The sequence below is a fragment of the Scomber scombrus genome, chromosome 18, assembly GCF_963691925.1.
Source record: "Scomber scombrus chromosome 18, fScoSco1.1, whole genome shotgun sequence".
Taxonomy (NCBI): Eukaryota; Metazoa; Chordata; class Actinopteri; order Scombriformes; family Scombridae; genus Scomber; species Scomber scombrus.
This window is the reverse complement of record NC_084987.1, coordinates 11,713,358-11,730,908: the sequence shown is the minus strand read 5'-3', so window position 1 is coordinate 11,730,908 and position 17,551 is coordinate 11,713,358. Positions and strand designations below refer to the sequence as shown.

The window sequence follows — 17,551 nt, the reverse complement described above, 5'->3', positions numbered from 1 at the left end:
GGAGACAATAGACAATAGTTTTGGGTCATCATGGTATTTGGATTTTTACCGTAGGAAACATGCGCGCCGGACTGTGAGGTACAGGTGAATAAGTCTGCAAAAACGCCTCTGTTCGTTTTGCTATCCGAAAGTTTCTACAGTTTTTAATGTTGCCAACCGAGATTTCAGGAGGAGTGTGTTTCACCTCAAGGTAAGACTCCGCAACTCAGGAACAGGTTGTCAGATACATTATTTCCAAATATATTATTTTTTCTGCGTGAAAATGAAATGATTCTTTCTTCTTGAATTGCGTTTCTTATTCCTACAGTGGCGCCTAGTTAGCTCTAATGTTATTTGGCACGTTTAGTTAAAAATGCGCAGGTAAAACCATGGAGTCACAGTGACCTTGCTATCTGATAAGTTATGGTCTTTGACTTGTTATGTTCATCCAACTAGAAAGATCATAGAGCCAATTTCTAACAGGTCAGGTTTGAGTCGGTGGTTCAGTATGAAATATATTGCTTTGGGTGGAGGATAAGCATCTGCTTATCGTGGATAATGATAATAATAATAATAATAATAAAAACAAACTAATTATCAATAGGTTGCAGCTGTTTTATAAATGAAGTAATGACATCAATGACATCAGGTGCTCATGCTCTCTGTCATGATGTTGTTGTTTGGGTTTCTTTTAATACTTTTCAAACACAATCCTGGGAAATCCTGGTCATTTTAACAGTTTTTTTTAACTAAGCTCTTAAATGGACTATATTAAGAAAGATCTTCTTCCCTGAATGGCCATCTTTTACCTTTGCGCTGTGTTTTGGCATCAACGTTATTGAACAATATTGATCCTAATTTAATGAAACAATGATATTTCTTTAGCCTAGTTGTAGTTCCAGGTGAACTGCAGGAAAGTTAATTATTTAAAAAAAAAATAATAATAAAATAAAAAAAATGTATTCATTGTGTGAGTGTCAGGCTGTTAGTATCAACATGCAATTATCGATGCATTACACAAATGTGTCCGTAATGTATTCAGCCTGCAGTTAGGCAAAACACCAAATCAGATTAGTTGTATTTACATAATTCATTTGTTTTATTTCATTACTTCATTTTCTGTAGCTGTGCGCCAATATTCAATAACCTATTTATATTTAGTACAAATCACCGTGTAGGCCTCTCTATAGTAAAAGGGTATTGTAAAAATGAGAAAATTCACGTCTCTTTCAATATCATAATTTTAAAAAATGTAAATCAAATTTAACATATAATTGGAATATAAACTATCAATATTATAATATTAATATGGAGAGCCTAAAATGCCACATTATCTAAAGGCCACTGTGAACAATCTATACAATTTAAGCTGCTTGCAACCAAAAAAAAAAAAATGATACGTCAATATTTTCAAATTTTCTTTTTTCTTTTTCTCTGCATTTGTCCATCTTTAAAATGAATTTTGTATGATCCAAAATGCTGTAAACGTCTTTTTATGCTTCTTCCATCATAACTGGTTTTACTCCAATGGAACAATCGTACAAATCAGAAAAACTAGAATTAATATAATTCAGTTAATATAATTCAATTACTCAACGTAATTCTTAGAAGACGTGTATATATTTTCATATTTATTCCAACACAAAAATGTTTAAAATTACACTGAAATTATCACAAATACATATAAATATCTGTTTGTATGAGAAAATAGGCCTAAGTAATTTGGGGCATTTTTATATTATTTACTTAAAAACGTGTGTTTATTTAGTTAGTTATTTATTGATTCTACTATGTTGCGAGATATTTAAGGTCAGACATAAAATAACTAAAATGTTAGTTGATTAGATTCGTTGTCAATTACTGTAGCCTAATTTGAACCTTAATTAAAGTTTAAATAATTGGCGTAATTGATGTTTGATGATCATATATAATGCCTTTAATTTGGATTTTCATTATATTCTCAGAGATATGTGCGTCGCTTTCTTTTTTATCCTTGTGATTTCTGCTTTTATGAACTTGAATTAATTAAGTCCAAACTGTGTGTGTGTGTGTGTGTGTGTGTGTGTGTGTGTGTGTGTGTGTGTGTGTGTGTGTGTGTGTGTGTGTGTGTGTGTGTGTGTGTGTGTGTTAGAGAGAGATAATTCAGTCTAATTTTGTAGGCTATCTATATTGTTATAATTTAAAATGTTGCCGAAATGTGACTGGTCTTCATCATGTGTATCAATATTAACTTTGTCTTATACATGTTCTCATGTTCAAATGCTGCAGTGGTTCATCTGATTTCTTCGACAGAAACACATATTCGTTTTTTCTCTTGTAGCAGCCACACTGAGGGAAGGAGAGAAGGGATGAAAACGGAGGAGAGCCAGCAGTCCTGCCTGCAGCAACCTCCATCCTCAACGCCTTTTGGTGAGTGAAACGCACAATTTGTTGTATGAGACCACAGAGGATCATCAAAATGTGGGCCTTTCTATACCTGTGCAGAAATATCAGGACACCAAAAGAGGAAAAAATAACTACAAATCAGCCTTCTACCCCTGGAGCTCCCGCTGCAGGCATACCCGCTGACCACCATGATGAAGAAATATCATATGAGTAGATCAGCACTGTAACCTCGCTAAATATTATAAAATAAATAAATCCCTACAGCAATAGGCTATTAAATATACAATCAAGTAGGTCTGTGACCAAATTAGCAGCCTAGAAAATATTATTTGAATGTTAGAGACACCATACAAGAAAATAAAACAACAACATGTGGATCATAAAAATAAATTACATTAAAGAAGAAGATTAAAAACAACATGGTAATATTTGTAAGATGTTTTATCAAGTCAGTATCATAAGATTGATAAATAATAATCATCATTTTCAATGCTCTCTTTAGGTAAGCCTACAATAAATCACAATAGGCTCCACTACTTATATTCCGAGAACATTTCTAATACTTATATTCCAAGAACATTTCTAATTTTTTAAAAGTATCTAAAAGTGGATTTATACTTACTGAACACCCAGTAGATTGTGATGTTACGATGGCAACGATCTTCCCGCCATGTTGAAGGGAACAGTTCTGTGCCAAATACTGAAAAATATAGAAGAAAAGTAATGAATAGTGCTCCCCCAGTATTTTACAACAGTGAAGGGAAATAAAGACTCATATTTGTATTTTGGGGAGGGGTTGCATCGCTGGGACTTGGACTTATGACCCCCTGTACTTTTAATTACCTTGGCTTGGGCCCTGCTCCCCTCCAGGTCCGGAGTACACAGGAGGGGGAGAGGTGTGTGCGGGGTGCGACTCTCCCATCGCCGACCGCTTCCTGCTGCGCGTGAACGAGCGCTCCTGGCACGAGACCTGCGTCAAGTGCACCGTGTGTTTGAGCGCGCTCACCGGGACCTGTTACTGCAGGGACCGCCTGCTCTACTGCAAGCTCGACTATGAGAAGTAAGAGCAAAACACACACACACACACACACACACACACACACACACACACACACACACACACTGAAGTCCGAATCATTGTTTTTTGTTCTTCTAATGAGAGCAGACCAGCGATGGAAGAAGCACTCAATGCCTCTTAAAATAAAAGAATAATGTAATCAAAGAAGACTTACTCATGTTCTCAAATCAGTTCAATCTCGTCTATAGGTTGATCAAAATGTACCAGTAATTTTAAAGAAAGCATGTCTGCACCATCGATCTGAAAAAAGACTGTTTTTAGAGTTCAATTATTTTTGTCCCCCGCACTGACATTTTCTAGGTTTACCTCTAACATCTTAATTTTGCAGTAACTACAACCATCAGATAAATGTAGTGGAATAAAAATTTTAAAAAAAACCACAATATTTCCTTATGTGTTATTGATAAAATACATTTACTTCCCAAATCAATATTTTTTTGTGTGATCAACATTTAATTTGATATATAGCATTATACAGTATATAGCTATCCAAATACAGAAGAGATACATACCTACATGTACTGTTATAACCATACATAAATATATATACACACAACAGCATATACAAAGTAAAGATAATTCTACAAGATCATTAACCATGATTCACAACTTATACATGAACAGAAATCCATTTACAAACTCATGTAAAAAAAACAAAAAAAAAACAACAACATTTTAAAGACTAAGTTGTGTTTTCAAGGCGCGCCTCATAATGCAGTCATCTTCATCCTCTCTGTGTTTTGGTTAGCTGGCAAGTGACAGTAATTTGAAATTGATATGACATTTTCAACATCGTATGCTGATGTGGTCAGGGGGTGTAGGGGGATGTGTGATTTGTCATAGCTGATACTTTGCAGTAAACTGTGACGCACGTTTTACGCTAAACCCACTTCCTTCTTTGTCAATCAATTAAGACTTTGTTAAAGAAAGTACTTAATAGAAAATTAGGAAGAATAATTCAGAGTTAGAGGTTTAATATGTGATAAAGTGATGAATAAATTTGCCAAAAATTGTGCTTGTTTATCTTAATAAGAGTATAAATTAGTAAAAATCTAGATTAAACCACTTCTGACAAAACCTTATTTATGCACTGCACAATATTATTCTGACTGAATCAACATTGACAGTTAATGAGCAAATTAATTTGCAGTGCTACAAATGACTTTCATATGAATGAGTTGTAGCATTGCAAAGTTTTGCGATGAATATTAACATAGTTGCAAATTAAAAAGTACTGAATACGAGCTTTACAGATGTTTAGTGAAATCTTGAGATAATTTAAAATAAAAGTTACAGCTGACGTCAATCTCCCCCTCATCCCTTGATCCCCCTAACCAAAAAAATGCTTTCAGTGTAACTTAATAAATGCTTTCAATTCAAGGTCAAGCTCAAAAGTTCATCATAACAAACAAGAGGGTTTTGTGGAAAATCTTTTCCTTAATCTAAATAGTTTTATTTCACAACACCGAACATCAATATTGGATGTGAAAATTTGACTCAATGTGATTGTGACACTGCTTAAATTAAGTTTTGTAACATATAGAATATATAGAGTTGTCAGACTGTGTTGGGAATTTTTGCTTTCAAATGGTTCATTGAACATTGCGGCTTATATGGAGACACCTGGGAGCCCCTTTCCCCCTCTGAGACTTGTAACAAGATTTTTTTGTCAGTGACAGCTGTTTGTAGTTGATTGTTTTAAAATGTGTGTGTCCACTCATAAATTCAGTAATAGGGCCATTCCCATAGTGTCTATATTCACAATCTCATTTGAATTAACAGCACGTAATAGCCTACTGCTATTTCATGGTTAATAGCAATGCATTATACAGCATACAGATCATTACACATACAACATTGTTTGATGATTCACCTCTGTGGTCATTTTTTAGGCCGTATCATGTGTGTGTTTGGAGGGGGGTGTGATGAGTGTGTGGTAGTCAGCCGGTATGCCTGCAGTGGGAGCTCCAGGGGTAGAAGGCTGAAGGACGAGCCTGCAGCTTGTTATCATTGTTTTGAAAAGTGTCAGACGGCATCCAGCAGCTCCCACTGTACCTGACATCTGGAGGAGAGAGAGAGTGAAAGACACATGCGCACGCACGCACACACACACGCACACACACACACACACACACACACACACACACAGACAGACAGACAGACAGACAGACAGACAGACAGACAGACAGACAGACAGACAGACAGACAGACAGACAGACAGACAGACAGACACACACACACACACACACACACACACACACAGAGAGGCTTGCTGAAAGTCCTATTGTGACGTTTATCTGAAAAAATGAGTGGTTATCATTGAGGCAATTGCTTATCATAAATGAAACACCCGGTTCATTTTCGGTGATGGAATGAAAAAGCGTATTTGCTCTCCTCGTGTAATGACCGTCATTGCAGATCCAAATTAATAGTCAGAGGCTCATTCACTGTGGCGTTGATTTAGTCCCCTATGCATTGCATATGGATAGTTGCCTTGTTGTGTGAGTCGATGCCAGACTTGGCACACTGTACTACTTGTGACCTTCAGCAGATCAGCAACAATGTTTCCCTGTTTCCTGCAGTCTGTCCATCAGCGCCTTACACTACACACTCCTCCCTCATCTAGAGCAGGTGTGTGCATTGTAACAGATAACCAAGTCAAAGAATTTAAATCATGCATAAGAATTTCAGGGCCATTTGTGTATCTATTATCTACTTGAAGCCTGGTGCCATTTTAGTTGGTTGAAAGAGGCAGAGGCAGATAAACTGCATTGTGCCAATTCACACTGATTTATATTTTCCAGGTATTCAATTAATCAAATTACTTTTGTACTTGTATGCATGTGTGGATGAAATGTATACACGCATGGTAAAATAGCATCTTGCAGGCCTTTCTAACTCACATCGAGTTATTTTCCATGTCTCCCTCATGCGGTATCTGTGGCTTGTCCAAATATTTTTTAATTTATCCCTTGCTTTGATTACATCACCCAGCACACACAGACAGGCAGACCTCTCCTCCCTGACTCTCCTTCAATATGAGCTAAAGGCCACACTGTACTAATTTTACAGTGCAGCTACTCTGCTCATCTGTTCAAAGTGCTTTTCTGTAGTTTTCCATCTCCAAAGATAATCCTGAATTAGAAAATAAATGCAAGATGTGTTTAGGAGGATAAAAATCTCAGATTTTTTTCTAGATCTCATATATTCTGTAAAGGCGGGGATAAAAAGAAAATCATCACTTAAAATGAGAAACCAAATCTAATTTTTAAATGTGACCCATCCCCCACCTTTAGTTATCTGAGCTATATAGCCTTGTGACTTAAGTTTATTTAACATTTTGGATGTTTCATGATTTTGAAGAAAATGTTGCTTTAAATGTACTTTAAATGGACTGCTGTGATTTTTTTAGTCTTCAAGGAATAAATAATTGATCATCTCTCTCTCATATCTAAACTACTCTTCTGCTAATATCAAGTCATGCATTATCCATATAGAAACAGGAGGTATGCCTCCAGTCTTGAGTTTTTTGTCTCAATCTGTTATGGAAATGAGGGGATTTAGACGGAATAAACTCAAGTGCATCTTGTGGATTTATTTTTGTTTTGAAACCTCAAGAAATTCTCTGGAACTTGATCATGTAATGGACCAGATGTTCAGCAAGAAGTTTTGGAATAATTTTGAGGCAAGACCTCTCTATACACTCTGAAGTGCCATCAGTATGTTTTAAGGACAATGCATCACTCTTAACAACAAGACGGGCAGAATAATAACAGTGTGTACAATATTTAATAAACCAGCAACATTAGCTGGGTATTAATGAGCAACTTTGTTCTTACTGTTTAAATGAACCATGGAAGAAATTTATGATTTTTAGACAAAGCAATCAAAAGCAAAGCACTCAGCACAAGTATTAAAGACTAAATTAAAAAAGTTTAGATTATTAAATATAATTCTGCTTGAAAACATAAGCAGCTGATTAGCAGATGGACATGCATGAGTAATTTCTACAACCCTCACTACTCTACATGCACTTTTTACACATAGTCGTATAGTCTTTCACACACTGGGTCAACGTTATGGTTCCTTGCCAAACTGAGCAGTATAAGGCCAGTGTTCCCTGGTCAATAGTGCTGAGCCCAGACAGAATGAAGGGTAGCCTGGCTGTGCGGAGCCTGCAAGCTCCCTTGTAAGCCCCATAAAGGCAGCTTCAGCAGTGTGAAAAACAGGTCACCAGGGTGGATATTCACTAAACCTTGGCTTTAATACCTCACTCTGTGGGGTGGAGGGCATGAAGACTACATCTAGGTTTACAAACTCGGTCTTTCCAGACGGAGAGAGGGAGACCCTGCCGCCATAGTTATGGAATCTCCCTCTGCTGACTGAGTGGCTTTATGTGAGTCTAACACCAACATCCTGGCATAGTCTCTCATCAGGTTACTGGGCATTTATGTGAGATAACTTCTGAGTCTTACTGCTCTAAAACACTGAGACCGAGGATAGATACATGCATCCTTTTCCCCTCCATACCCCCACCGTACCCACCATCCCTCTCGCTGTCTCTCTATCCGTTACCTCATTCATCACTGTCTGCTTTGTAATAATATTTCTCTATTCCAAACCTCATTTCCTTTTCGTTGAGATTGATAGCAGCGATGACACCAAACAGTTTATCTCCCCGATTATCCCTTGTTTTCTCTTAATCGCCCCCCCCACCCCCACCCCCTCCAACACTACCACCACCCTCAGTGCCTCTTTGTGTCTCGGGATGGGAATGGGAGGAGGAGGGGGAGAGGGGGAGGCTGATTGGGTACAGTGCTAATTACCCGGCGTTCTCTGGCTGTCCTGTGATGACAGGCCTGACACTGGGCTGTAGGGAACTACTGTTAGAGAGAATTACGCAATGACACATCAGAGGGACAACAAGCTCTCGTCCCTGTCAGCTAGCACCTAAACTCTGAGTGACGAATGAATGTCATACAAATTACCTTTAATGCAGTAAGTCTGGATACTGATGCTGCCATTGATTTAAAAGGTATGTCAGCTTTTGAAATGAAACTTAAAACTAGAACTTATAGTACTTGTAGTTAGTGGTGTCTGTGGCAGGTTGATTGGGTTTTATTTGCCTGTGTGATTGTACAGGAGGTGTAAGCAAGTGTAATTTTGTTTGTGGTGCTCACAGCAATGAAAAGTACATTTACATCACTTTTTTTTCTTTTTCTTTTTTTTTAATTAACAGCAATGTGTCCTCAGACACAATATCATTGGGATGGCAGCAGAAATCTCAGAAACTGAGATCTATTTACTATATGCATGGCAAGAAACCATCAGTGATAAGTAAGAAAACATGTTTTTTCTTTTCTTTCTAAATTCATTTCATTGAACATATCTTGAAATAATTGAACATTTCTGCCTATATAATGAGTCAACAAGTACAAGTAAAGTTTGGGTTTCAGTGTAGAATTGCAATCATTAATTACCAATTATTTTATATTAAATTAATCGTTTTTTTATTCATTTTTTAAAAGTACATTTCCAAATGATTAGAGCTTCTCCAATGTGAATATTTCTGGGTTTTGTTTGTTTATTTGTTTGTTTGTTTTTTAGTCCTGTATGATATTTAACTAAATATCTTGGATTTAGGGACATCTGAGGACATCATAGGCACTTGGAAACAGTGACCAACATTTTTCACCATTTTCTGACACTGGACCAACCAAGTAATCAATTAATTGGGAAAAAGATGAATTGGTAATGATAATAATCATTAGTTGCAGCCCTAGCTCAGTGTGACTTTAGGTGAGTCATGGCTGCACTGACAGCTCAGGATTGTGCTATATATATAAATCCCAATGCAGTTCTGAAATGTTCTAACACTCCTCCCTTACCCAGGAGTCATACATTAGCTCAACAGATGATGTGTGGAGGTGTGCCAGAGGAAAGAAAAGTGGGGATGGGGGAGTGTTTGGTTGTGATGGTGTGCTGTTGAAGAACAGTAAGATTTCACGGTATAAATGAAAGAACATCAGGGGAAAATCTCAGTGATAGAGAAAGTGCTAGAGATGGGATAAAGAAGGTAAGGATAAGGTGTCTAAGAGTTTTAGGGAGGGAACAGCCCCAGGGTTGGGGGGGCAGAGGTTCATCTAGGTGTGTGTGTATGTGTGTAGGGGGTGGGTGGTGGGAGGGGGGGGGGTGATATTGCCACTGTTTTTGCATAATGTGAGATGAGACCCCATCATCTTTCCTCCCCCACAACAATTTTATAACAGACAGCTAATAAATGTTTCATGGCAGAACAAGCTGCTCGCCTTGGCTTTATTAAATCTGAGATAATAAAAGCAGAGAGGAAGAGGGAAAAAAGAGGGAGAGAGAGAGAGAGAGAGAGAGAGAGAGAGAGAGAGAGAGAGAGAGAGAGAGAGAGAGAGAGAGAGAGAGAGAGAGAGAGAGAGAGAGAGAGAGAGAGAGAGAATAGGGGGTCGCACTAGAGAGGGAGAGATAGGGAGATCGGCGTAGACTTTTCTCAAATCGACCGGCTGTATCTCCTGTTTCTGGGGCAACGGGTCCCGCTGTCCCCCGTCTTCCCCTCCCCACTGCTTCCCGCTCCGCCAGAGACAGACAGGAAATGAGAAACGGGCAGACAGGATATTGCGTTCTGGTGGCCTGGGGATTATCTAAACTAACACACACACACACACCCACTCCCTCATGCACACACAAACACACATCTAGGCTATATCCTCACACATAGCATTCATTCTTGGTAGCATCAGGTGTACATCGCACACACCCACAGACACATATCATGCAGACATTGCACATCATGCAGCTTTTTAAATGTTACTTTACACAGGTACTTTAAATTTTGTTTTGAATGTTTCAGGCTTCAGTGCTGCTCTCATGTAGAGCTGGTGTTATTACCAGTGAGAGTCATGACATGTAACTGTATAACTGTGAGATAGGCTGATGGTTTGTGCAGAAATGCCTCTGAAGATGTGTTCCATACACTGAAGGCCCTCATGAACATTAGATAACAATGATTACATGGTTTTTACAAATTTTGGGGAGCAGTCATTGAGCAAAAGGGCTGTTTATGATGTTTAGTTTATTGATGCATGATATGGCACATAAATGACAGCATCTGTCAGTGTTTTATTGATGTTTGTACCCGGGCACCTTATCTGTGTTTACACCAACTGTGCGTATTTGTGTTTATGTGACTATATATATACCCACATGTGTGTATGTGTGTGCCTGTTTGTGACTGCACTATATATATGTATTTATATACGTGTGTGTGTGTGTGTGTGTGTGCCTGTGCGTGTGTGTGTGTGTGTGTGTGTGTGTGTGTGTGTGTGTGTGTGTGTGTGTGTGTGTGTGTGTGTGTCTGTGTGTCTGTGTGTGAGTGAGCAGTGGCAGGGGTAGCAAGTATCGTGGGGAATGCTGGGAGATTTTAATAACACAGAAGCAGTGCAGGGAGATTTAATAAAAGGAGATGATGTGATTACTGAACCTTGGCTCTGAGCCATTTTGCTTCACAGAGCAATATCCGCTGAAAGTGCGCACACACTCATGCACACACTCATGCACACACCCTTACACACATATCTGAGAAATGGATACTAAACACAATACAACTTAAAAGTAAGATTGTTGCATATCATTGGCTGTTTTTGCATCCATTACATGGTTCTTTGGATTTACTTTCATTCTCAGGGCAGGGGTAAACATCCATTTGCATGATATACAATATGGTCATCCTGGACACATAACCTATGTGGGAATCACAAGTTAGAACATGAATATCCCAGCATATTACATGTTTCAAGAGAGAAATGCATCTTGGGGAAGTAATCAAAATTGGAAAGCTCTGGTTGCAGGACCAAGCTCAAATTTGAGCTTGATAAAGGGAAAAGATTGAAATCTAGAGTCAGTATAAGCAAACACGTACCTGCATAAATATTCATCAATTATAAAAGCAAGCACAACAACTGTAATCGCTCTGAGACACATTCATATTTATGAAATGATTGTTGTTGCAGTCCAGACAATGTCGTGCTTGTCAGAGCTCACAGGCAAAACAATGCCACATGACACAGCTTAAGGAGATGATGAAGATTCTGTTATTCTGTTTGTATGCCTAGGATGCAAGCAAGAAATGATTATAACCACCCCACTTACAATACATCACCTTTTTCTGCTTGTATACATTTGATCTCATAATCAGTGAGCTTGGAATTAGCCGTGCCCCGTAACCCCTTCAAAATCCACAGGCAATGAACGTGAAGTAGCTCGCGGCCAAGAACCCTAAGATTTTGTCTTCAGGCTTTAAGTTTTCTGTCTGCACTTACATGTCAATTTATCGTAATGTTGTATGTATCACATACCGACTGATACTTACATCATGTCATTAAAAGAAAGCCATCTAGATCCAGAGTTAAGTCCTCTTCAAAATATCTTTGTACACAGCTCGGCTTTTTCTTCACACTTATAATGTTTAGGTTCTGATTTCATTTCTACTTTTTTTTAATTGTGGACATTTAAATGCAATAGAAAGGTCAGTGTAATGCAAAAATCTTTTCCTTTACGAATTCCTGATGCAAGCGAAATTATGGCTGCTGTATTAGTGAAAAAAACATAATTTGTGGTCATGCCATAATGTAATAAAACTGATTGTTGTCTTCGTTGTTCTCTATTTTACCAAACACAAAATATGATCAAAAACACAAGCTTCTTTCATTTACAAGTGGCGACTGGAACTTGGAAGAACATGGCCTCTTATACAAACTGAACTTGATGAGGAATTATCATTATCCTTAAACAAACATCTCTGCATATGATATTTCTTTGGGGTAATTGAGCAAATATTATGTATTTAGATATACTGGGAAAGTTATAACTTCTGTAACATGACTACTGAGAGTGAGGGTGTGTTTGACCAGATAAATTTGGTCTGCCTCATTCATGTGGCTTCTCTTTAACCATTATGTCCATAGTGATTTATTGGAGGCTACACCCTGGTCAGGGCCAGTGTGAATGATACTTCTATTAGAGGGATTAGACTGATCTACTTACAGACCCCCCTCTGTGGCAGTTGCCCCAAGTTGCCTTCATTTGCCATGTTGAGTAAATTCCTACCGTGCTGTGTACACCCCGATTAGGGACTGTGGGACTTAACCACCAACATCATCACTCTTATGTCGTGCAATCCTATGACAATTCTGTTGTATTTTGTTCACAGCCAGTGAAAGGAAACACTTTAGGTGTTGAACTGTGTATTTGGGTGGAGAGTGAGGCTGCACAGAGAAGTGTGAGGATTGTCATCCTAAATCAAATACATGTTAGATGCCAGATATCATGATTGACATGTGGATACTTGAAGAAATGTTTACAGAGGGAGACTCTTGAAAATGCTATGCAATATTACTATAAGAAAATGGGTTGAGCAACATGTACTTAAACACAAGAGCCTGTCACAATAGACCTATGCAGTGCTGCTGATAGGCACACTGGTGTTTGCGTTATGACGTTAAGTTAGCGACACTGTCATTTGGGGAGTTTGGGGAGCGTTTGGCAGATGGATTGAGAAAGATTAGCCGTAGCAGCTGCGTTTGGGACAGAATCACAGATTAGGAGCTCTAATGTGCAGACCTGGCTCCTTCTTTACACTCCAGATTTGGGCAGCAACACCTTCCTATCACTCAGTCAGGGAGCGACAACACTTCTGTCTTCATCCCTTCCTCCCCCTGTTCTCTCCCCTCCCATGTTCCCTCTCTCCTTCTTCAGGTTTTGTGTTTTGTTCTGGTGCCATATTGTATTTCTATCCACAGATCTTTCTCTTCTATATGCTCTGACTACCTAGCGAATATTCCTGTTGAAGTGATACTCTGATGATCCAATTTATCTATACTACTTAACTATACTACATACTTGTAGGTGTGTTGCGCTACCAGCATGATGATGGGTTCTGGTATGGTGAACATTAGTAACTAGCCAGTATCAGACTGGGTATACTGATACTTGGTGTGTGGGTGTGTGCAAATGTCTGTGTGTGTATGCCTGCGTGTGCATGTGCATGTATGTCTATATGTGTGTATGTGTGTGTGTGAGAGAGTTTCTATGTTTGTGTGTCTATGTGTATTTTAGTGTGCATAAGTGAGAGGAGAGAGATTAACCCCATGCTATCCCCAATCCCATGTTATGAGTTTACAGCGTCTGTCTGGCCATCGCACTGTTTAAACAACAATCTAATTAATCCTGTCTTTATTAGTTTCAGTGAACTGGGGAGGCAGGCTGGGAGGGCGTAAGGGAGAACTGGGAATGCTGGCAGAAAGTGCTGGGGAGGGAGGGGGAGGAAACCAAGTGCGAGAGCAGGGATTTGAGAGGAATTTAATGGTAGAGACTTAGACTCTGTGAATGAAAATAGGGATGTGAAGTGACGGTAAAGGCAGAAGAGAAACTGAAGGGTTATAAGATCTCACAGGAGGAGAGATGGAGGGACAAAAGGAGGAAAGTGGTCATGGGGAAAAGCAATGGACCTGAGAAAGACTTTGCAATAAGCTTTATTCATGATGCTAAATCAGTGCTTTAAGATTGCGGGTGGGATATGGATATACTGGTGTTCACCCCATCAAACAGATCGCACACATATGGAATTAAAAGGGAAAGACTCACAACAGGCTGCACTCTTATCATAAGCTAACTACTGCCACCTACTGTCATGAGGGAGAAAAGAGAATACAATGTAAAAATGTAGACTACTGTTACTCCTCTCAGCAGATGTTCACCTTGTTGCTCTGTGAATTGGGTAATGTTTATACGACCTTTAATTAAGAGACTATGCTAATCTCCGCAATCATTGGAGCTGAGGGTAAATGTGTCTGCGCTCATGGTTTCTGCCTCCATCTTTAATTACCTCACCTTCTTTATAGTTGCACTCCTTGACTCCCATCATTGTCGTGTTTTACAGTTTATGTAGGCGTCTCTCACAAATAAGCCCACCTGTCTCTCTGTGCACCTCCAGGCTGTTTGTAAGGAAGTGCAGCGCCTGTCTGCAGGTGATTGGACGTTCAGAGCTGATTATGCGTGTGCTAGGCCAGGTGTACCACCTGGGCTGCTTCAGCTGCTGTGAGTGTGAACGCCGACTGCAGAGAGGTGATGAGTTTGTGCTGAAAGAAGGCCAGCTGCTCTGTCGCATGGACTATGAGAAGGAGAGGGAAATGCTCGCTGCCATCAGCCCCACACCAACTGAATCAGGTAAAGTAGGTTTGTTACATACTGACTAGGCCTGAGTTCAAAAGTTTTTCTGCATACATTTTATGAAAATTATCTTTCTTTTACATTCATGCATTCATCAACCTCAATCACACTTCTTCAGCGCTTCACTACTTACTGAACTGAAGCCACATGAGTGTTAAATACTTCCTCTTCTGTTGCCCAGAATTTAGATGTACTTTCTCATATGGGCTCTTCTGGCTGTTTTTGTCTGCTTACCTTGCTCAGTGAAAAGTGAGGATGAGGACGGTGGAGGGGGCTCTGGTGGGGGGAAAGGTGGTGATGAAGGCAAGGAGCACAAGCGCTCAAAACGACCACGCACTATCTTGACCACACAGCAGCGCCGTGCGTTCAAGGCCTCCTTTGAAGTGTCTGCTAAGCCTTGTCGTAAGGTGGGTGGATCTTGTCTATAGGAATGCCTGCCAGGAAATACTCCCTTGCCTTGCAAAGTTCATTGTTCTTTGTTGGTCTAGTACATACCCATGTTTGACACATAAAGTTCACACAAAAAAAAAATCAAACTCTAACCTGTAGGTGAGAGAGACACTGGCTGCTGAGACTGGGCTGACAGTGCGAGTCGTGCAGGTGTGGTTTCAAAACCAGAGGGCCAAGGTTAGATTTCAAATAATTTTTGAAGATATGTTCAATCTCACAGATAAAATACAGAGAAATGTTCACACTGAAGGCGCGTCTTGTTATGCCTCAGATGAAGAAGATAGCTCGGCGACAGCAGCAACAGCAGCAACAGCAGCAGGAGCAAGAACAGCTTGGAGGGACCAGGAGAGGACCGAGTAGAGGGGGCCGCCAGAGCAACGATGACAGTGAGGGTAAGAACTCCAACACAAATGAAGGATTAAAGAAGAAGAATTGGCAGCTTTTAGAAGAACAGATTACAAAATGGTATGTCAAAAGTGATTCACATCTCCACACAGATGGCTCTAGTACCCATGGCATGGATGGGATCCTGGGATATCCCTCTCTGCCACGGCAGCAACTACTCACTCTGGATCCCAACATCTATGGTGGGGAGCCTTTTCGACATGGGCTTACACCGCCTCAGCTGAGCAACGAGCAGCTCCACTCTTATGGTAAGACAGAAGGTCAAAGCTGCAGGCTTAAAGGAAACAGTCACTTCATAATGAAAATGTTGTGAACACTTCTTCATGCTCATAACGGGGGAAACTGCAAATCAAGGTCATGGGAAGTTAGCCTGTGTATTTAAGTTTGAGCCTTCTGCCGAACCACTGAGTTTAATGGGGCTTTGCTAGTTTCAAGTTGTGAAACAGATGTAAGGATGTAAGGAAAAGGCTGAGATTAAATTATGGGGCTGACTCAATGTCTGTTTGGTAGACAGAGGAGTGTTCAAATTCTTCTGTGAGCTCTGGTACTAACTAAAGACCCCTCCACCTCAGCTGTGCACGCTCTCACTCTTTTTCATTGCAGACTCAGAGACAGTGTTTCATGACCTGGACAGCGATGGAAGCCTTGGTCACCTTGGCGACTGCCTCCTAGCAACAGGGGAGGGTGGCCTCCTGCAAGGGCGAGTGGGAAACCCCATCGACCGTCTCTACTCCATGCAGAACTCCTACTTCACCTCCTGACCCTTATAAACTCTCACCCTCCCCCTCCTCTCCCACCTCTCACCTCAGAGATGCAGCTAATGGAGTCTGTCCATCAACATGCCTGTGGGACCACTCTCCATGAAACAGCCTACACCCAAACACCCCCTTATCACAGACAAAAATCATCACAAGTCAATCATACTAATAATACCACTTTGCAGCAGATTAGCATAATGTTCCCATCATCTTTCTTAGATAAGAATCACATGCTGGAAATACAGACACTGTAAATGTCCAAGATATGTAAAAGGACTTAAGTTTCTCCTGTTGTATTTATGTAATGTTCAATGAAATGAATGAGTTACATGGCACTTTTAAACAAAAAAAACAAAAGACACATATTGATATGTATATCATGAATTACAGCTGATAATTGGTTGTTGAAAGTGAATTCATCAATCAAGTTACGTGCTAGGAGCCTTGGCACGTCTTATGAGCAGCTGAGGGTCTAAATTAAATGAGTATCTTACATAACACTTTTGACAGGACCAGTGCTTAGTTATTGTGCGTGAAAGACTGCAGCGTATACAATACTGTATATGGATTGGAGTACAATTTTGCTCTCAGGTTAGTGTGTATGTTTATGTAACCTGAGCCGTAACTCAGGATATTGTGCTGGATAGGATTACATTTTAACTTGCCCAATGATTTCAAGAACGTTGACTGGGAAGACAAATTTGAAGTGAACCTCCACATAGAATGATATTACTACTACATACTTAGTTTTTAGTAATGCAATGCATGACAGGTATAATGCGGACCAAAAGAGTAATCACATTTTTTAGCATTTAGACAACACTACAGGGTCATAAGAAGAGCCTTATACGGAAACAGGGTTGTACAAAGGATTACTGCTTTAGCTTTCCCTTTTCTTTTATAATGTAATCACCAAGAAGCAGCGCTAACAGCAAACAACAACCAATGGATCTATATTGCCCAACACTTAGGACACTGGGCACAATATGATGTGCTCCAAATGTAAATGTGAGTATGACTGTGTTACAATTAATTGTTGTAGTCACTTTCTGTAAAAATTTCTTTCTCAAACATCTCAAATTAGATGTCGCTAGGTAGATATTTTGTACCTTCTTCTGTGATAATCTGCAAATATTTAAACTGTAGCATGATATTTATGTGTCACAAAGTAGGTTTAAATAAATAGCCTCCAGACTAAAGTTTGACAGCAAGTCGTGCAGAAAGCATCAGGATCAATCTC

At 39.6% G+C, this 17,551-nt stretch overlaps 1 protein-coding gene across 1 annotated transcript; it reads left to right on the top strand.

The window, feature by feature from the left end:
- The first annotated feature begins 146 nt into the window (after positions 1-146).
- On the top strand, positions 147-16,314 carry lmx1al (LIM homeobox transcription factor 1, alpha-like). Its single transcript, XM_062439647.1, has 9 exons — positions 147-190; positions 2,300-2,388; positions 3,235-3,424; positions 14,463-14,695; positions 14,942-15,105; positions 15,248-15,325; positions 15,420-15,540; positions 15,646-15,801; positions 16,157-16,314. Exons 1-9 carry the CDS (start codon positions 147-149, stop codon positions 16,312-16,314), a joined length of 1,233 nt encoding a protein of 410 aa, XP_062295631.1.
- Positions 16,315-17,551: the final 1,237 nt, after the last annotated feature.

Bases quoted from the DNA above. Each gene is read 5' to 3' on its own strand.
- lmx1al (XM_062439647.1), top strand. From the start codon at position 147: ATGTTGCCAACCGAGATTTCAGGAGGAGTGTGTTTCACCTCAAG. The intron at 191-2,299 runs GTAAGACTCCGC...TTTCTCTTGTAG, and splicing joins GGAGTGTGTTTCACCTCAAG to CAGCCACACTGAGGGAAGGA. The intron at 14,696-14,941 runs GTAAAGTAGGTT...TACCTTGCTCAG, and splicing joins CCCCACACCAACTGAATCAG to TGAAAAGTGAGGATGAGGAC.